The sequence below is a fragment of the Scyliorhinus canicula genome, chromosome 2 (genome assembly GCF_902713615.1).
Source record: "Scyliorhinus canicula chromosome 2, sScyCan1.1, whole genome shotgun sequence".
NCBI classification, from domain to species: domain Eukaryota; kingdom Metazoa; phylum Chordata; class Chondrichthyes; order Carcharhiniformes; family Scyliorhinidae; genus Scyliorhinus; species Scyliorhinus canicula.
In genome coordinates this window covers 104,450,555-104,472,339 of record NC_052147.1, presented here as the reverse complement: position 1 = coordinate 104,472,339, position 21,785 = coordinate 104,450,555, and the positions used below count along the sequence as shown (strand labels likewise).

At 51.0% G+C, this 21,785-nt stretch overlaps 1 protein-coding gene across 3 annotated transcripts in view; it reads left to right on the top strand.

Annotated features, from left to right (window-relative positions):
• The window catches only part of rgs6 (regulator of G protein signaling 6), an 823,132-nt gene that overhangs the window by 789,641 nt on the left and 11,706 nt on the right, over positions 1–21,785 (top strand). For all 3 annotated transcript variants that reach the window (XM_038784322.1, XM_038784332.1, XM_038784316.1), the window contains exons 15-17: positions 5,604–5,790; positions 8,892–8,981; positions 12,103–12,156. In XM_038784322.1, the coding sequence (XP_038640250.1) occupies positions 5,604–5,790; positions 8,892–8,981; positions 12,103–12,156 (331 nt within the window). The remainder of the gene's footprint in view (positions 1–5,603; positions 5,791–8,891; positions 8,982–12,102; positions 12,157–21,785) is intronic.

Sequence of the window (21,785 nt, the reverse complement as noted above, 5' to 3'; positions counted from 1 at the left end):
GTTCTCCTCCGGAAGCACGTCCGGACACACAAAACGGACCCACTAGTAGAGAGGGTACTACTGCGACACTCAAACTTACACTACGCCTTTATTGAATACCCCGACGGCCATCAGGACACCGTTTCCCTCCGGGACCTTGCGCCTGCAGGATCCACCACTACCACCACCACCACCGAGGTACCCCTCACACTACACCCCACCCCACCCCCCCACGCTCTGCGCCCCGCACCTATAGGTTTCCTGCGCCCCCCCATTCGCCCGTCACACTGGTCAGGAATGGAGCTCGGACCAAAACACCCCCGGAGTCCACACCCATACCCACACCAACCGTCACCACCCAGCCACCCGAAGAGGCTGCAACCCCGGTGCTCCGCCGATCCCAAAGGATGACTCGGCCACCGGACCGGCTCAACCTGTAAACCCGTCACCCCCGCCGGACTTGATTTTTTTACATGGGGTGAATGTGGTGAATGTAATTCACACTGTATTGTATTGTATGGTATTGTAAAGTATTATGTCCTTGTGGGCTCTGTCTGTGAGCCGTTGCACGGCTCTGCCCATAGGGGGAGATGAGGAGCTTGTACAGGGCTCCACCCTCGGCTCCTCCCATGGCTCCGCCTACTACCGGAAGTATAATGTGCTGCAGCCATGTGAGCCTGCCCTCAGTTCTTCTGGACGCAGGCAGACTCAGTTGTAAGACTATTAAAACCACAGTTTACTTCCAATCGAGTTCCGAGTGAATTGATGGTCACATCACCTGGTCTGGCAGGTCCTCGAGGGACAGGTGCTTCCGGTACACCCGAGGCCTCATGCATCGCCCCCTTGGCACCTCCTCCTCCTCGGCCGGTTGGGCGGCTCGCTCTCCATCCTGGGCGGCTGCCTCCTGTTCCTCTGGGGCAGGCCCTGCAGCTGCATCTTCCTCCTCCTCGAGCAGCTCCAGCCGCAGTACATCCCCCAGGGCTGCAGCAACTAGCAGGAAGGCCACCATTGCTGTTTAAACTCCAATATCCATTGTCTGCAGGAGGGAAAGGCTGACATGTTAGCATGGTGCATACTCCCATGTCCTACCGGATCCAATCAGGGCCGGCCCAAGGCACCGGCAACTCGGGCAGTCGCCCGGGGCGCCATGTGCTAGGGGGCGCCAGACTCGGATCCCGCGCATGCGCAGTTGGGCCGGTGCCAAATACGCATGCGCGGTGGCCGCCCTCCCCCAGGGCGGCCCCCTCCGCCCCCTCCCCTCGGCCCCGCCCCCGCGCCTCGGGCCCGCCCCCCTCGCCTCGGGCCCGCCTCGGGCCCGCCTCGGGCCCGCCCACCCCGCCTCGGGCCCGCCCACCCCGCCTCCGCCTCGGCCCCCCCCCCGCCTCGGGCCCGCCCCCCTCGCCTCGGGCCCGCCTCGGGCCCGCCCACCCCGCCTCGGGCCCGCCCACCCCGCCTCCGCCTCGGCCCCCCCCCGCCTCGGGCCCGCCTCGGCCCCCCCCGCCTCGGGCCCGCCGCCTCCCCCCCGCCTCGGGCTCGGCCCCCCCCCCAGCCTCGGGCTCGGCCCCCCCCCCCCGCCTCGGGCTCGGTCCCCCCCCCCCGCCTCGGGCTCGGCCCCCCCCCGCCTCGGGCTCGGCCCCCCCCCCTGCCTCGGGCTCGGCCCCCCCGCCTCGGGCTCGGCCCCCCCCCGCCTCGGGCTCGGCCCCCCTGCCCCCCCGCCCCCCCCCGCCTCGGGCTCGCCCCCCCCCGCCTCGGGCTCGGCCCCACCCCCCGCCTCGGGCTTGGCCCCCCCCCGCCTCGGGCTCGCCCCCCCCCCGCCTCGGGCTCGGCCCCCCCGCCTCGGGCTCAGCCCCCCCCACCGCCTCGGGCTCGGCCCCCCTCCGCCTCGGGCTCGGCCCCCCCCGCCTCGGGCTCGGCCCCGCCCCCTCGCCCCCCCTCGGCCCCTCGGCCCCGCCCCCCCCTCGGCCCCGCCCCTCCTAGGCCCCCCCCCCCCTCCTCGGCCACGCCCCCCATCCTCGGCCCCGGCCCCCCGGCCCCGCCCCCCCTCGCCCCCGGCCCCCCCCCGGCCTCGCCCCCGGCCCCCCCGGCCCCGCCCCCGGCCCCCCCGGCCCCGCCCCCCCCGAAGGGCGCCGAAGTTCAGCTTGCCCGGGGCGCCAGCAACCCTAGGGCCGGCGCTGGGTCCAATGGGCTACATAGTGGCTCCGGTTGGCAATGCAGGCTCTGCCTCCCATGCCCCCTATCTCTGCGCCCCTTGTCCTGTTGGTGCCAGAACCATGGGATACTGTGCTCCTGGCACCCATCGCTGATGCCAGGGGTGCCGCCGGCTGGCATTGCACCTTGCCAGCAGTATGCTTGGCGGCCACTATCCGGCTTCCTGTCGGGGCTTCAGTGGACGTTGCCGTTGAATGGGCTGCGACATGCTGCACCTGTGGGTGGCAGCTGGTTGGGGGACGGTGGGTATAGCAGAGGGTGGTCAATGGGGGGTGGGTGCTGGGTTGTGGGGGTGGGGGGTTGGGGGCACCCATACGGCCGGTGTCACTCTGCAAATCAGAGGCCAAGGTGGGTGGTCAGTTGGGTGTGTAGGAAAATGGCTGCCTTGCAGGCCGCGGCATTTGCAGTCTGTGCCTGGACATGCAGGTCCCCTGGGACTCACCCTGGTCACTTGGCCCATTCCCCCGTCATCACTCCCCTCCGGTACTGGCACGGTCCCCCCACCTCAGCCAGCCCAGCCAGTGTCCAGACGGCAGCCCAAAATCACGCTTCTCTGTGTCCTTCCACTTCTCTTTCCCTCATCAGCTACGCCGCCAATTTCATGATTGTGAAAAGCACAAGTGAACCACGCCGTTGGGAATAGCAAAGGCCCCGGAGAAATCTGGATCCGGCCTGGTAATGAAATGCAAACGATGTTTACCATTCTGGACCACATTGGCACGACTGTCGAGGCGATGGAGAATTGCAATTTGGCGCGAAATCGGCATCTGCCGCGATTTCAGCATCGGAATCGATTCTCTGCCCAATCATCTTTCTCAATTTTGGGGTCGGCTGACGGAAAATCCTACCCTTTATTTTTCATGCCTTTCTTCAAAACTATAACCTCTTATTGCTAGTATTATTGCAGCCAATCTACTCTATATACTGCAACGGTGGACTAAATATCTCAATATTCAATATTACTTCCTTTCTTTAGTATTTACTGATACTGTATTTAAAATCCAGAATTTCAAAAATCCTTCTTATTCACTTTTTACTTGCACTGCCATCATTAAAGTGAAATGTATCTCTCGCGGGTGTGCAAATGGAGTTGATATATACCTTTAATTCACTGAGAGGCAGAGAGAGCAAGTGAACAGTCGGCTTTATTAGTCATGAACTTGCCTAGCCAGAGTCAGCTGTACAGATGATTGCCGCCCACAGGTGGCCAGTCCATATATGGCGCCGGTGAGGGTGGAGCCAGAGGCGGAGCCATACCGGGGTTACAGTACAGTACCTGGAAGCAGTTCATATCACCACTTCCTGGTCATAGGTCATAGGTTACAGTATCATGCATGCATTATGGTGAATACATTCACCACAGGAGCAATGGCGGATTATCTACCTGCCCGACTCTTCACTCTATTTGCATCCATTTCTCAACACTCAGTTTTACCCCTTGTGCTCCTTTTCCTAAAGTGCAAGACTTCACGTTACTTTCTGTTGGACTGCATCTGCCACTTACCTGCTGGTCTTCTGACCTGCGTAAGGCCTGCTGCATGTAACAGATTGCAGCGGTTTGGTGGCTTGTGGGCAGCACGGTGGCACAGTGGTTAGCTTTGCTGCCTCACTGCACCAGGGACCCGGTTTCAATTCTAGCCTTGACTGACTGGAGTTTGCACATTCTTCCCGTATCTGCGTGGGTTTCCTCGTGGTGCTCTGGTTTCCTCCCACAGCCCAAAGATGTGCAGGTTCGGTAGATTTGCCATACTAAATCGTTTCTTAGTGTCCAAAAGGTTAGGTGAGGTTCCACGGTTATGGAGTCAGTGTGGAGGTTAAGGTCTAGGTAGAATGCTCTTTTGGAGGGTTGATGCAGATTCAATGGGCTATATGACCTGTAGTGATTCCATGAAATGCTAAAAAAGGATGGGTTGGGTGATGATAAGGGTTCAGACAATCCCTTCACGTTAATGAGGTTAACGTGCGGTTAATGAGGACAACGTGAAAATGCAGGTGACAATAGTGGAGATCGCGAAAAACATACGAGGACCTAAATGTGCTATCTATGAAGTTCCCAAGCTTGGGATGCACCACAATGTTTCCAATTGCTGTTCTAGCTCCAAAACCCAGAGATCTTGAGCTGTTGCAATTGACAGTGCTTCCTGTACATATAGTTATCCAGGACATGAGAAGCATGCTGGAGTTCCCACGTGTAACCGGATGTGCATTGCAAAGGTCTAAGAAAGGATTGTGCAGAAAAGGATGTGAGCAGAGAGATGAAGCGGATGTGGGGATAGAGAGGAAGAGCACATGAGGATAGAGAGGAAGATGTAAGTTTGAAGCTGAGAAGAACAAAATGGTTAGAGTAGTAACAACTATTGGGATGCTGACAAACCCGAGAAACAAGTTGGACCGGTAGCATTGTTGATAGCACAATCGCTTCACAGCTCCAGGGTCCCAGGTTCGATTCTCGGCTTGGGTCACTGTCTGTGCGGAATCTGCACATCCTCCCCGTGTGGCGTGGGTTTCCTCCGGGTGCTCCGGTTTCCTCTCACAGACGAAAGATGTGCAGGTTAGGTGGATTGGCCATGATAAATTGCCCTTAGTGTTCAAAATTGCCCTTAGTGTTGGGTGGGGTTACTGGGTTATAGGGATAGGGTGGAGGTGTTGACCTTGGGTAGGGTGCTCTTTCCAAGAGCCAGTGCAGACTCGATGGGCCGAATGGCCTCCTTCTGCACTGTAAATTCCATGAAATAAAAGCAAGTTACTGCGGATGCTGGAATCTGATACGAAAATAGAAAATACTGGACAATCTCAGCAGGTCTGACAGCATCTGTGGAGAGAGAAAGGAGCTAACGTTTTGAGTCTGGGTGACTCTTTGTCAAAGATAGACCGGGACTTGGAGAGAGAGGATGGAAGCTACCGATGAATAAGCTTTCTCTTCTACCCTTCCCAGGGATGCAAGAGGGGCAATAGACAGACCTTCCTGTAAATGAGCCCAATATTTAAGTTGTGGATGGACATGTGGATGAGACAGGGTTGAGCCTCAGAGTATGAAAGCCGATAGTTTATTCATGGACAGTTAGTAGTTAAATCCTGGTACTTTGGAGATACGGAAAATCTGCTTTCAGTCATTACAGGTTTTACAATTCTGAACTCATTGCCTATCTTATATAGAAATCATTTCCTTTGGAATATCATCTGTCAATTATGTTTATATATTACCAGTTGACCTTTTACTGAGCTAAATCAGGTATCAGATCATTAGGCCAATGATTAAATCTCTTCAGTCAATTACATTGGATCATTTGTAAAATTAACGTGTTGAAATGATGATATTGCTCGTCAGTTAGTGAACGATTGGATTCATCAATTGCTTCGGATTATTTTTTTGTACTGGCTCAGTTTCAATCCATGTCTATTCCTTCCCTCCGCAGGTTTTGGTTGGCTGCAGAGGACCTGAAGAAACGCCCTCTGCTGGAAGTCCCAGACAAGGTTCAAGAAACCTGGCAGGAATTCCTTGCTCCAGGGGCACCCAGTGCTATCAACCTGGATTCCCATTCTTATGAGATAACCAGTCAGAATGTCAAGGATCCTGGAAGGTATATCTTTGAGGATGCACAGGTGTGTTTGAGTTTACATTTAGGTTTAATGGCACCAATGAACTAACACAGGGGTGTTTATTTTAAGGCCAAACAGCTTCAGATGGTTATAAAAGAACAGCCGGTCATGCCCGAGAGTTAACCAGTCGGCATTCAACCCCCTATCCAAGCCTCTTCTGCCATTCAATTACAATAATAATAATCTTTATTAGTGTCACAAGTAGGCTTAGATTAACACTGATGGCAGACTCAGGGGGCTGGAAGAGTCATGGAGTGGATTCTCCACTGCCTGACGCCAGTATCGGCATTCATGATCAAGTGGAGAACGGCAAGTCACTGAAAAAAATGGGATAGGCACCAGACCCGTTGCAATGGTCCACTGTACTGCCACCAACCTCAGAGAACTATCTAACCCGCAACCCGTGGCACAATGCAAATCGGCGATTTGCATGTATTTAAATCTGCATAATGGGCTGGAAGTCCGAATCATCATCCCCCTCCCGTTATGCCCCACCCATCACAGCCAGGAGTCACGCCGACATGATTTGGTCCAAGCATTTACAAACGGGCCCTGGGCGCCATGGCCGTTGAGGTGGAGCATGGAGGTAATCAAACTTTTCAGGCTTGCTTGGGCGTGTATGCCTGGACCACCAGGAGTAGCAGGAATTGACTTGGTAGTATGTGCGTGAACCCCCTTGGGATAAGAGTGCCCTTGCTGAGACTCCCATTGCTGCATAAATTCATTTGAACCCACCTCCTATCTGCAACCTAGAGGCTCCTGGATGTCGAGACTGCTGACATTATCCTGCAAATGCTCTGAGGGCTTCTGGTTATGTGGCAATCCTCCACCCTTCCTTTTCTGCTGTGAGAAAAGAGGAAGTGAAACCACTTAACTCCTTTGATGTTAGTTAATCAGAGCCCATCCCCATAACCTAACCTGCGCATCCCTGGACATTAAGGGCAATTTAGCATGGTCAATTCACCTAACCCTTACATCTTTGGACCGGAGGATACCGGAGCATCCAGAGGAAACCCACGTAGACATGGGGAGAATGTGAAAACTACACACTGACAGTGACCCAAGGCCTGAATTGAACCTGGGTCCCTGGTGCTGTGAGGCAGCAGTGCTATCCACTGAGCCACTGTGCCCAGTAATTAATTGAATTTTAATTCCCCAAGCTGCCACATTGGAATTTGACCCTGACCCTGTGTCCAGGGGATTGCTCAAGGCCTCTGCATGACTAGTCCAGTGGCATTACCACTATACCATTGCCTCCCTTGAGATGCATTCAAGCATGAAGGGAAAGGTAAATAAACATCCACCAAACAGCTGTGCTTGAACCATTAAACTTTCAATCGCAGACTAGTGAAAGGTATTGTTCTGTGAAATTGAATGGTGGTTTTGTTTCAAAGGCTGTCAGGGGATTTGAAGCTTCTTCAAGTGTTATGGTCTTTCGAGGAAGCCTCTGACATTTGTAACAGCTGCGGTTTTAAAAGCATTTGTCTGGGGAAGCACATGCTAGGAAAAGGAAAGTGTTCCTGCATTGATTCTTCACTGAGTTGTCTTGACTGCTCATCAGGCAGAGCAGTTCAGGGTGAGGAGGCTATCTTTGATTTTAAAAACACAGACCAGGAAGATGCTGTTCAATAGAGGGCTGCCTAAGCTCACCGTACTGAGGGTGAACTTCAAGTTGCCCAGGCTGGAAGGGGCAGACCAGACACGGGACCCCATACCTGTGGCGGAGGTGGTTTGTGGGTTCTGGGGTCAACCCCTTGCGCACAGCCTGAGCCCTGCCGACTACCAGACTCTGGGAAGACCCCTCTCTGCAGTCTGCCAGCAGTGAGGGACACATGACCTATGGCTTGACCCCCTTGACCCCCCCCCTTGGGGTCTACAATCCAGGCATGGGTTTCACAGCCAGGGCATAGATGACATGGTGGATCCATTCCAGAATCTAGTTGGGCACCCCACGTCCGAATTTGATTAAAACCGGACAGTGGAGGAATTGAGGTGGGTTCGGCTCACACCGCCGAGGATCCGGGTTCGATCCCGGCCCCAGGTCATGTCCGTGTGGAGTTAGCACATTCTCCCCGAGTCTGCATGGGTCTCACCCCCACAACCCAAAGATATGGCTGGGAGGTGGATTGGCCATGCCAAATTGCCCCTTAATTAGAATTTCTTTTTAGCAGAGATAGGTGTTTGTTATTATTTTTCAGAATTTCATGTATTGATACCGTTGTATATTTACTCTGAATTAATTGAGACACTTAAAGAGTTGGCATAATTACACATATTACTGTGGTCCTTCCTGAGAAACTCTGGTTCATTAATGATCTACCCCTGTTACAGTCGATTTTTCTCCTTTGAAAGGCTCGATAATTATTTCTGTAAACAAACTGTGACACTGACTGAAACTTGGGTGTTTTACTCTCTGGGTCAATGTAATCTTGAGGTAACATTGAACATTGATTGTGAAAATTTGCTTGCCACAATACACAAGATGGGGGAAAAGCTGGGCAGAGTTTGTGGGGAGGGTACGTGGGGGCAGTGGTGGGGACTAGCTGAGTTAGTCTTGTGGAGAGTTGCCATGGACACAAAAGGCTGAAGGGCCTCCCTCTGTGCTCTAACTGTTCTGTGATTCTATCATAGTGTCACACCATTTAATAATGTATACGCTTCTGTACCAGAGTTATTTGCAAAATAGATGGTTCACTGACCAAATCGAAACTGCCTCTCTGTATTAAAACGGATTACAGTCCATTGCTCTCGATTTGGTTGGTAAGCACGATGGGGGAAGAGTTTTAGTGCAGTGGGAATTCAGCTTAAATAATAAAGCAAAGGCTCATTCCTGCTCGATTCTGAAGCCTTCGGTGGGATTTTCGACCGTCCCCCGCCCATGGCGTGTTTTGCGGAAACAACCCGTCGTTGGCCAGCTGAGGGATCGCATGATTGTAAATAAATAAGGAATTAAAATACCTCAGACCTCACACTGCTAACATTGAATGAGTTTGACTCCATTGTGATATATGTTGTCAGGGACCAAGAAATCCCAGGTGAATGGTTATGTGATCAGCGGTGAGTGATGTGGAAACAGCTTAAATAATGTCAACCTTGCCTTCCAGGAACATATCTATAAACTGATGAAAAGTGACAGCTATGCTCGATTTCTGCGTTCAAATGCTTACCAGGAGCTCTTACAAGCCAAAAAGAAGGTATTTTCCTAGAATCTTGTGCCTACAGACATTTGGAAGCAATATTGTCATTACATCCCTTGATTTGCTGTCCAGTAAAGTTGATTTTTAGCTGACTGGCCCCGGGGCAGAAACTTTTTGGCTCTTCCTGCTGGTGGGAACTTCCGGAGTGCGTTCCCTGGAGTGGCGGAGGGTGCGGGGCGCGCAAAGCCCGTAGACATCTGCCAGATCGTCTCCACCACCGGAAAGTACGCCGGGCTGGGCCCAAACATCCAGTCCCTGTAACATAAATCGCTGTGTTAATGTGTTACTAAGGCCTAAAATCAGAGGTCTCATATTTGATCCCTCAATGAGGTATCTTAGCTGGAGCAGCTATTGGGCTGTCACAATTATCCAAAAATTCCCTTGGAAAAAGGAAAAAACAATCACTCCAAATTTAATGGGTGGGATTTTCCGCGCCAGTGGGCAGGATTTTCTGCACGGGATTTTCTGCGCCCCCTGGCATGTTTTGCAGCAGCGGAGGCAACGCGCCATTGGCCAGCGGTGGGATTTTTGGTTTTCTGTTGTTTCCACCCTCCACTGCCAGGGAACCTAAGGCAGGGTTCACCATTGGCAGGACTGGAAGATCCCACCGGCGGGAATGGCTGGAAAATCTTGCTACATAGCACTCAAACACTGTGGTACCCTTGGTGATCAAATTGCCTGCTGACATACATTGTCCAAGAATAAATATTTTTATCTCTTTCATGCTTTAAAAAAACATTCCAAAGGCTTACGCTAATGCCCTAGGGATATGGGTTCAAATCCCACTCTGGCAACTGGTGGAATTGAACTCCAATTGATAATATCTGGAATTTAAAGAAAGCTAGCCATCATTAATGTTGACCGTGAGTAGACAGTCAGAGACTTTTCCCCCGGGTGGAACACACCATTACAAGGGGACATAAGTTTAAGATAAATGGTGGAAGATATAGAGGGGATGTCAGAGGTAGGTTCTTTACCCAGAGAGTAGTGGGGGCATGGAATGCACTGCCTGTGGAAGTAGTTGAGCCGGAAAAGGTAGGGACCTTCAAGCGGCTATTGGATAGGTACATGGATTAGGGTAGAATAATGGAGTGTAGGTTAACTTCTTACGGGCAGCACGGTAGCATTGTGGATAGCGCAATTGCTTCACAGCTCCAGGGTCCAAGTTCGATTTCGACTTGGGTCGCTGTCTGTGTGGAGTCTGCACATCCTCCCCGTGACTGCGTGGGTTTCCTCCGGGTACTCCGGTTTCCTCCCACAGTCCAAAGATGTGCAGGTTGGGTGGATTGGCCATGAAGAATTGTCCAAAATTCTATGATTAACCTAGGACAAAAGTTCGGCGCAACACCGTGGGCCGAAGGGCCTGTTCTGTGCTGTATTTCTCTATCTATCTATCTATGAAGCTATTGTTAAAAACCCATCTGGTTCGCACATGTCCTCTGGGAAGGAAATCCGCCGTCCTTACCTGGTCTGGTCTACATGTGACTACAGATTCACATTAATGCAGTTGACTTTTAACTGCCCTCTGAAATGGCCGAGCAAGCTACTCAGTTCAAGGGCAATTAGGGATGAGCATCAAATGTTGGCTTTCCCAATGATACCCACATCTCATGGAAGGATAAGATAAAAACAAGTCTGTGTGAGAACATGAGGACCTGTGGAACTGCACCTCAGCAAGAGTTAGGGTTGAGGGACGTGAAACAAGAGGAAACAAGAGGTTAGGGGGGCAGCACGGTAGCATTGTGGATAGCACAATTGCTCCACAGCTCCAGGGTCCCAGGTTCGATTCCGGCTTGAGTCACTGTCTGTGCGGAGTCTGCACATCCTCCCCATGTGTGCGTGGGTTTCCTCCGGGTGCTCCGGTTTCCTCCCACAGTCCAAAGATGTGCAGGTTAGGTGGATTGGCCATGATAAATTGCCCTTAGTGTCCAAAATTGCCCTTAGTGTTGGGTGGGGTTACTGGGTTATGGGGATCGGGTGAAGGTGTTGACCTTGGGTAGGGTGTTCTTTCCAAGAGCCGGTGCAGACTCGATGGGCCGAATGGCCTCCTTCTGCACGGTAAATTCTATGAAAATAAAAAATTCATTGGAACAAGGTAGAATCTGGTGCATTGAGTCCTCCGTGGCCCAGGCTTGATCTGTGGCACTCACAGGGCACATCTTTAACTACTGTGGAAAAGGCTGGCTTGCTTTCAGGAATCGTCCTAGAGGAGCTGGATTGACCTTCACCACCAAGGCTCTGACGTGGCCTCAGTGGGGAGACGACCCCATAGGAGGCACATGGCCTGAGAGATCAGAAATGAAGCAAAAGAAAATGAGTGTTCAGGTAACAGGACTCTGTCTGCCTGCTCTCTAGAAGCAGTTTACTGCCATCTAGCAAGAAGAGCTGAACACTGAACTCTTGGGCCTGCAATGCAAAATATAACGGAAAAGCATTTAAATTTAACCCACAAGTAAGGCCATTAGGAATTATAAAGATCAGTCATTTTTACTGCTTTAATCCCTTATTTTGTGCCTGTGCTTTCATTCCCTTAGAGAGGGGATCCTTTTCCCGGGAACCAGACATCTAGCCCAAAATCCAATCGATATTTATTCATGGGTGAGAATTGAGAGCCAGCGATGTGAGACTATTCAACTGTGGGAGACATCACAGCTGATCGCAACGTCCACACATGCGCTTCTAACATTTGACTGGCTATTGATCAGGGAGAGAAACTTGTGCAGGTTAGGTGGACACACCATCCTAAATTGCTCCTTAGTGTCCAAAATATTACGTGGGGTTACAGGGATCGGGTGCAGCTGTGGGCTTAAGTAGGCCTCTTTTTCAAGGGTCGGTGTAGACTCAATGGGCCGAATGGCCTCCTTCTGCATTATAGTGATTCTATAATTCTTCTACAATTATGATTGATTGTAGACACTTTTTTATTGCTCTTTGGTATTTCTGTCATGCCAACAGGGTTTTAACGAGTGTAAGCCCCTCATTTGAGTCATCAATTTGGGTAACTGTATCTTAGGCTTAACGTCCCCCTTGCTGGTCTCTTTTGCATCACTTTGCTGTGCATTATTCTGGTTTTCCTGTTGTGATTCTTTCTGCTTTGTTTTCTCCACCTCCCCTCAAGCCTGAAAACGAGCAGGGTCGCAGGACCTCGCTGGAAAAATTCACTCGCAGTGTGGTAAGTTAACAGTTTCACGGTTCTGTTGACTCTAAGTGGGTACCCATGGGACGATAAACATCCTCTGAGCTGGGGAAGCTTAACGGCGTGTAAATAAGATGTAAATGGTATTCTTTGTAAGACAGGGGCTTGATCAATGGCTTAGATGCTCGACATTCCACTCGATGTGGAACTGGGCCAGTCACAACTGTAATTCCCATATCTTGTGTACACTGAATTAGGTCATTGCAGTCAAAGGTCTGCATTGCAAGGTGTCGGCAAATAGCGTGTTGTGAAATAACCTGGCAGCAGCACTCACTGTCTCAGCCCCACATGTGACCTGGTATGGAGGGCATTAGCTATGAGGAGAGGTTGAATAAACTTGGTTTGTTCTCAATGGAACGAAGGAGGTTGAGGGGCGACCTGATAGAGGTCTACAAAATTATGAGGGGCACAGACAGAGTGGATAGTCAGAGACTTTTTCCCAAGGTAGAGAGGTCAATTACTAGGGGGCATATGTTTAAGCTGCGAGGGCCAAGGTTTAGAGCAGATGAACGAGGTAAGTTTTTTACACAGAGGGTAGTGGGTGCCTGGAACTCGCTGCCGGAGGAGGTGGTGGAAGCAGGGGCGATAGTGACGTTTAAGGGGCATCTTGACAAATACACGAATAGGATGGGAATAGAGTGATACGGATCCTGGAAGTGTAGAAGATTTTAGTTTTGACGGGCAGCATGGTCGGCGCAGGCTTGGAGGGCCGAAGGGCCTGTTCCTGTGCTGTACTTTTCTTTGTTCTTTGGTCTTTGATAGCCACTTGGAAGACCATTCCTAGTAAACATGAACTCTTAGAAGTGTTAGCACTTTTTGGAGAAGATATAATAATAGGAACTGGAGTAGGTTATTCGGTCCTTCCAGTCTGCTCTGCTATTCCATGTGATCGTGGCTGAACTTCCAATTCAACTTCACCCATATTTCATTCCCCCATCCCCAGTCCCCAATAATCTATCAACCTCTGAGGTAAATGTACTAAACAACTGATCATCCACAACTTTCTGAGATAGAGGATACCAAAGATTCACAAACCCTTGAGTGAAGAAATTTCTCCTCATCTCCTTAGTCCGAAGTGGGCATCTCGCTTAATCCGAGACTATGGCCTTGTGTTCTAGATGCCCCCAACCAGGGGAAACATTTCTCCACATTTACTCTGATGAGTTTAATTCTCATCCTTCTAAACTCCAGGGAATAAAGGCTAGTCCACTCAATCTCTTGTTACAGAACATCCCAAAACCAGTCCAGTGAATCATGTTGCACTCCCTCTCGGGCATGCATGGCCTTCCTTGGGTAAGGAGATTACAGCTACACACAGCATTCCAGGTGTGGCCTCACCAGTGTCTTGTACAATTGTAGTAAGGCACATTTACTCTTGTATTTCAATCCCTTTGCTATAAAGGCGAACATGCTGATTTAATTTTTAATTTACAGTGCAGAAAGAGGCCATTTGGCCCATCGAGTCTGCACCGACCCTTGGAAAGAGCACCCTACTTAAGCCCACAACTCCACCCTGTCCCTGTAACCCCAGCAACACAACCTAACTTTTTGGAAACTAAGGGGCAATTTAGCATGGTTAATCCACCTAACCTGCAGATCTTTCGACTGTGGGAGGAAACCGAAGCACCCGGAGGAAACCTATGCAGACATGGGGAGAAAATGCAAACCCAACACAGACAGTCACCCAAGGTCAGAATTGAACCCGAGACCCTGGAGTTGTGAGGCAGCAGTGCTAACCACTGTGCCACCATGTTGTACGTACATGTTGCTGTATGGGCATGTTGGGCGGAATTTTCCAAAAGAAATGGCAAAACCTCAGGTTATGACTGAAAATCACTGTGTTTCTCTCCAGGGACACAGCCAGATTTTCTGACCAGATCTTCTGCCACTCTGTCAGAACTTTGCGCCATCACTCTGGCAAGGTGAGTCTAAGAGAGCCGGCAAGCCAGGCTGCACAGAGATCAAGGCGCCATCTTTAAAGGGTACCCTGGTCTGCAAGATTAATGAACTCCCTCCCACCCCACATCCATAGACCACTCCCCACAAGCATCAGGGCGACCCTGACCATGATTAAATCGCCATAGCGGGATTTGCGTCTGCAGCAAACTGAAAAATCAGACCTGTCAAGTTTCTCTGATCCAAGTACATGGACACCCAGGGAGCCTCAGGTTCAAACATTTCCGAGTTTCTCCCAATTCAAAAAATATTCTGCTTTTTTATTTTTCCTGCCGAAGTGGATTCACGCTTCACCACATTATATTCCCTCCACCAACGAAAGGAAATTAAAGAAAGGAAATTTTAAAAAACAATGACATAAACACATTAGTGGATGCCATTTTCGAATTGTTCTAAATTATATAATGTCCTCTTTAGCAGGTAACATGGAAGTACAGCCTCTTTAGAGTCAGTCTGGCTCCAAGGTAACTTGCTTTAAACTAACAGGTCCACAGTGCTGATGATTGGTCTCCCTAACTAATAGACCTGCAGAGATAGAAATACAAACATACGAATTAGGAGCAGGAGTAGGCCACTCGGCTCCTCAAACCTGCTCCACCATTCAAGAAGGTCATGGCTGATCTGATTGTCACCTCAACCCCACATTCCTGCCTACCCATGGTGACCTTTCACCCCATTATTAATCAAGAATCTAATTCTGCCGTAAAAATGTTCAAAGATTCTCCTTTCACAGCCTTTTGATGATTCATGCCCTCCTGAGAAAAATAAATCTCCTCATCTCTGTCCTAAATGAGCCATCGCTTATTTTCTTTGAGTGACCCTAGTTCTAGATTCTCCCACAAAAGGAAACATCTTCTCCACATCCACCCTGTGAGTACCTCTCAGTATCTTAAAGGTTTTGATCAAGTTGCCTCTTACTCTTCTCAACATTGGATACAAACACAACCTCTCCAACCTTTCCTCATAAGAAAACACACCCATTCCTGGTATTAGTCCAGTCAACATTCTCTGAACGGCTAACATATTTGCATCTTTATTAAATAAGGAGACCAATAGTGTATACAGTACTCCAGATGCGGTCTCACCATCGCCTTGTACAACTGAAGTATAACCTCCTTACTTCTGTAATCAATTCCCCTCACAATAAACAATTACATTCTATTAACTTTTCTAATTACAAGGATGGCCATGGAGTGAGTGGTTGCACATTTGGCAGCTCCTGTTCGAGGCAATTTTTTTCAGTCCTTTTCCCTGTTTGCTGGGCAGATGTTTAGTGGAAAAAGGTGTAGAGTTGGTAGAGGAAAATTAAACTCCACTAGTGGTGTTGTTGTCTAGATTCACGGACTAGAAGTGGGTCAAGAAGGAAGGAGGGGCGGCACGGTGGCACAGTGGTTAGCATTGCTGCCTACGGCGCTGAGGACCCGGGTTCGAATCCCGGCCCTGGGTCACTGTCCGTGAGGAGTTTGCACATTCTCCCCGTGTCTGCGTGGGTTTCACCCCCACAACCCAAAGATGTGCAGGATAGGTGGATTGGCTACGCTAAATTGCCCCTTAATTGGAAAAAATAATTGGGTACTCTAAATTTATTTTTTTTAAAAGAAGGAAGGAGATATTGGAGCAAGAATTTTTTTGTGCGCCACAGGTGAAGATGGCAGAGGGTAAAGGGACAGCCCTACCAACCCAAAGGTCAACAGAGCAGCTGGTGGACTTCCTGAATGAGAAGTTCAGCCAGCAGTGAAGGGAGGCTCATGAGGGCCTGGCGAAGGTGGTGGACCCGCTAAAAGTGGGGATCGACCACGTGGAGCTGAGACTAGAGACCCAAAGCCAGGCAGTCCAGAAAGTGGAGGAGGCAGTGGGGGAGCACGATGAGCAGCTTACCTTGTTGGTGGCCGCGATTGAGATGATGCGGGAGACCCAGAAGCGGCTGAAGGGAAAGTGGACAATCTGAAGAACATCTCCCGGAGACAAGGTTTAAGAATTGTTGGGATGCCAGAGGGCTTTGAGGGAGCGGACGCTGGCTCATATGTAGCCAAGAAGATGCTGGGGATGCTGATGGGGGAGGGGCCTTTGACCGGCCCCTGGAGCACAGTGTAGTGTGAGCAGGTAGTTAGTATAACAGAGGGGATGGGAGTGTTGTGTTGTTTAAGGGAGGGGAGGGGGGAGGGAGTCTGATGACAAGCGTGTGGCTGTTGTGGAGTAGCAAGAAGGGAGGTGGTGGCAGTGGACATCCAAGGGCGGGTCGGGTAGGTCACGTGACATGGGCCGGGGACTGGTCCAAGAAGGGATATGGTTGATCAGCAGGGGAGGGGAGCGCGGTTACCCCCCCCAACCAGGCTGGTCACATGGAACGTGAGAAGGCTGAATGGGCCAGTCAAACATTTGTGCCTGTTCGCGCATCTGAGGAGCTCAAGAGCGGACATGGCCGAGAAACGCACTTGAAGGTTGGGGAGCAGACTATGCTGAGGGAAGGGTGGGTCGGGCAAGTCTTTCATTCAAGATTAGATATAAAGACATGGGAGGTGGCGATGCTGATAAATAAGCGGGTGGCGTTTGAGGTGGGGAATATAGTAGCAGATTTGGGCGGTAGGTTCGTGATGGTGAGTGAGAAGCTGGAGGAAAAGCCAGTGGTCTTGGTGAATGTCCAAGCCCCAAACTGGGGCGATGTTGAGTTGAAGAGGCTGGAGAAGATACCGGACCTGGACTCACATTTGTTGATTATTGGGGGGGGGGATCTTTAACATGGTCATTGATCCAGGGTTGGACCGGTCGGGCCCGAGTTCGGGGAGGGTGTCGGCGGTGGCGAAGGAGCTGAAGGGGTTCATGGAGCGCACGGGGGGTAGTTAGACCCGTGGAGGTTTGGGAGACTGAGGGCGAAGGAATTTTCACGCTTCTCCCATGTGCACAGGGTGTACTCGCGGATTGATTACTTTGTGGTGGATAAGATGCTGCTGGCAGGGATGATCGACTCGGGGTATTCGCCGATTGTGGTCTCTGATCACGGACTTATAAGTCAACCGGGGGTGGGGAGGCAGCGCCCGCAGTGAAGGTTTGATGGGGGGTTGTTAGCGGACGTGGAGGTGTGTGAGCGGGTGAGGGCCACCATCCGGGGGTATGTTGAACTGAACGAAACGGGTGATGTTTCGGCCGCCATGCTATGGGAGGTGCTTAAAGCAGTGTTTAGTGGGGAGTTTATATCGATCCAGGCGCATATGGACAAGGTGGAATGAGCAGAGAGGGCAAGGCTGGTGGATGCGATTCTGCAGGTGGGTACGACGTACTCAGAGACTCCGGAGGCGGGATTGTTGAAAGAGAGGCAGAAGCTCTAAATGGAGCTTGTGTTGGTGTGTACGGGGAAGGCAGTGGGGCAGTTGCGGAGGGCCAGAGGAGCAATGTATGAGTACAGGGAGAAGGCGAGCAGGATGTTGGCTCACCAATTTAGGAAGCAGGAGGCGGCGAGGGAGATTGGAAGGGTGAACGAAGGGAGGGAAAGGGTGGTGCTGGATCCGGTGGGGGTGAATGGGGTTTTTGGGGAGTTTTGTAAGAGGCTCTACGAATCGGAGCCTCCGACTGAGGGGGTGGAGGGAATGCAGCGATTCCTAGATGGATTGGAGTTCCCCAAGGTGGAGGAAGACCTGGTGGAAGGGCTGGGGGCCCCCATTGGACTGGTGGAGGTGATGGAGGGAATGGAGGCGGTGCAGGCAAGGAAGGCCTTCTTGGGCCGAGAAGGGTTCCCTGTAGAATTTTGTAAGAAGTTTTCTGGGGATCTGGGGCCCTACTGGTAAAGGCAGGGAAAAGGGGCAGCTCCCCCCTACATTAGCGCAGGTATCCATATCCTTAATATTAAAGAAGAATAAAGACCCGGAGCTGTGTGAGTCCTTTCGCCTGATATCATTGTTAAATGTGGATGCAAAAACGCTGGCAAAGATCTTGGCCTCGCGGATTGAGGACTGTGTGCCGGGGGTGATAGGGAAAGACCAGACAGGGTTTGTAAAGGGGCAGCATCTGTCGGCGAATGTTAGGAGATTACTGAATGTGCGAATGGTTCCCCCGGAGGGACAGAACGTGGAGGTGGCAGTGGCAATTGGATGCAGAGAAGGCATTCGATCGGGTGGAATGGGAGTATTTGTGGAAAGTGCTGGGACAGTTGAGGTGCAGGCATGGGTTTGTGGACTGGGTCCGTTTGTTATATAGAGCCCCTGTAGCGAGGGTGCAGACAAATCGGGTGAGGTCGGAGTATTTTGGACTGCACCTTGGGACAAGGCAGGGGTGCCCACTCTCCCCGTTGCTCTCTGCCTTGGCAATAGAGCCACAGGCAATGGTGCATGGAGCTTCAAGAAGTTGGAGAAGGATAGTGCAAGGGGAGGCAGTGGAGAATGGGGTCTGGCTATATGCAAACAACCTGTTGCTTTATATCTCAGACCCATTGGGAGGCATGGGGGGAATTATAAATATTCTAGAGGAGTTTGGTAGGTTTTCCAAATATAAGTTAAACACGGGGAAGAGTGAGCTCCTCCCGATCGATGCCAGGTGGGGGCGGGTATTAGAGATTTGGCCATCCAGGTGGCACAGGGATGGGAACAAGACATAAATTGAATCGGCCGTCGGTCGTAGAACAGATGAGGGGGGATTTCAAGAGGTGGGATGTGCTCACGCTATCACTGGCGGGGCGGGTGCAGACAGTGAAAATGACGGTAATCCCGAGACTCTAATTTGTTTTTCAAAACCTTCCGGTTTTCATCCTAAAATCATTTTTCAGGAAGGTTAATGCTTTGATCTCAGTGTTTGTGTGTGCAGGGAAATCCCCACAGATCAACAAGGTGCTATTGGAACCGGGGGGGTGGGGGGGGGGGGGGGTGCTGGTGGTGGCTGTGGGCTGGTGGGATGGCCCTGCTGAATTTAATGAACTATTACTGGGCAGCGAATATAGCCATGTTTGGGTAGTGGGGGACGGGTCGCTGTGGGAGCGGGTGGAGGCGGCCTCTTGCACGGGCACGAGTTCAGGGGCATTGTTGGCAGCGCCTCTGCTATTCAAGCCGGCTAAACACTCCACGAGCCCGGTGGTGGTGGCGGCCCTGAGGGTATGGGGACATTTGAGGTGAAAGGTGTCTCGGTGAGGGCACCGGTTTGTGTTAATCATCGATTTGCACCGGAGGAGGTTAGATGTGGAGTTTCAGGGATGGCGACAGGCAGGGATTGAGCAATTTGGAGACCTGTTTGTGGCAGGGGGCAGCTTTTCGTGTTTCGAGGAACTGGAAGAGGACTATGAGCTGCCCAGTGGGAATGGTTTCCGGTACTTACAGGTTCGGGATTATGTGAGTAAGCAGGTGCCGTTCTTTCCCGAGTTGCCGCCCCCAGGGCTGCAGGACAAGGTGATAAGCAAAGCAGGAGTAAGTGAAGGTAAGATGTCCGAGATTTACAAGGAGGTAATGGACTGGGGTAGGAGCCCCATTAGGGAAAGTCAAACGAAAATGGGAGAAAGAACTGGGGGGCGAGGAACGGAGACTGGGTTATGGGAGGAGGCTCTGAGGAGGATGAATGCAGCTTTGTTGTGTGCAAGGCTTAGCCTTATTCAGTTTAAGGTGTTCACAGGGCACACATGACGGTAGCCAGGATGAGTAGGTCTTTGAGGGGGTGGAGGACAGGTGTGGGCGATGCGTGGGGAGGTCCGTGATCGATTTTCATATGTTTTGGGCATGCCCGAAACTGAAGGAGTTCTGACAGGGGTTTGCAGATGTCATGTCTGAGGTGCTGTGGGTGAAGGTGGCGATTTTTGGTGTGTTGGAAGACCCGGTCGTCCATGGGGCGAGAGAGGCCGATGCTTTGGCCTTTACCTCCCTGGTAGCCCGGAGATGGATTTTGCTGAAGTGCAGGGACTCTGCCTTTGGAACCGGTGGTTTGGAACCTGGCAGAGATCCAGAGACTGGAGAAAATTAAGTTTGCCTTGAGGGTCGGTTAATGGGTTTGTCTGGAGATGGAAACCATTCATCGACTTCTTCAAGGAAAATTGAGGTGTCGGGGGGGGGGGGGGGGGGGGGGGGGGGGGGGGGGGCGGGGGTGGATAATTGGTTTAAAATGGGGAAGGCACGTTGGATGGAGGGGTATGGCAAGGAGGTTGGTGTTTTTGGGTAGCTATTTATTTGTTATGAGGTTTCTGTTTGTTCTTACTCGTGTGTTGGTTTCTGTTTAATTGATATACAAATGCCGTAATAAAAGTATATATTTTTTAACTTTCCTAATTACTTGCAGTGCCTTTTGTGATTCATGCACTAGGACACCTAGCTCTCCCTGCAGCTCAGCAATCCCTCACCATTTAGATAAGAAGCTTCTTTTTTATTCTTCCTAATACCTGGGAACTGATGTTCTTCCCAGTTTGCTCCAGGTAACTTTGCAAGCTAATGCTGAAAGAGTGGGATGGTCCCAATAAGTGGAGAGATAGCTTCCTGCTGCAATGCTGTACAACATCAGTTGAATTGCAGTGGTATCCTAGTCCACTTTGGTCTAAGCCTTGACCCTCCCAAACTATACCTATGTTTTCTGGATTTGGATACGTGGGAAGAGTGTGCTTTCTCTGATCCAGATTTTTGTACCCAGCTTGGGTGCGCAGAGACGGGAGATTTCCCAGCTCAACAATTCCGACCTTTGAAAATGTATGCCAACAGCTCGGACTTTTGGCCGGAGGTGGGGCAAGGGTAAAATAGGAGTCGGGCCGACGACCTTGGAACGAATGCGGAGGCTGTCGGGTACGGCGGCAAGGTCGGTGCAACTCCTCGCCTGTCCGTCAGTGTATTTAAGCACAAGAAACACAAAAAATACCTCTCCAGCTTACACCTTCCCCACACACACACGGAGGCTCCCTGTACCCCATTCATGCCCGCATATGCTAAAATATGCCTGTAACCACCCTCATGGCCCCTCATACCCACTCTGCCAAATTAGTGCAAGTTAATGCCAACGCACACACCACCCTTTTCCCCAAGCCCTCATGCCATGCCCGGTATCCTTGGTCACTTGCAGGACATCTTTGATGTATTTGACACTTTCTGGACAGTGTTCACAGCTTTGACATTTGTTGAATGCTGAACAGTTCCTTGACAACTTGACAGTTCATTAACAGTTTCTTGACAGCTGGACAGTTCCATTGAGTATGTGCATAAAATGTGCAGAAGCATGTTTAATTCTAACAATTGAAATGTGTGTTTTAGCACTCCCAATGATGTCCTATCCAAAGGGATATCCTGCCTACCCATTGAATCACTGTGGAATTCTCCAGTCCACCAGCTGTATGTTCCTCGGCAGCGCGTCCTCAGAGTCCGCTGGTTTATCCATCCGGCCACCTGAGAATGGGATTTCCCACTGTGGCCACCTCACACCACCAGGAAAACAGTGAGCGTGGGTGCGCTACCAGCAGAAGGGAGAATCCCGCCGATGGAGAATCTCACTCCCAGTCTTTCAAATCAAGTTCTGTTTAAGAATCCAACCCAGCCTATTGGAAATGGGAAAAGATTTTAAACAAACATACAAGGAACGTCAGGTATGGACAAAATGAGATGTGTTTGTAGTCTTTTTTTAATTGACTCATGGAATGTGAGATTTTTGGTATAAACGGGCCTTTTTAGTCCATTCCTAATTGCCCTTGACAAGGTAACCAT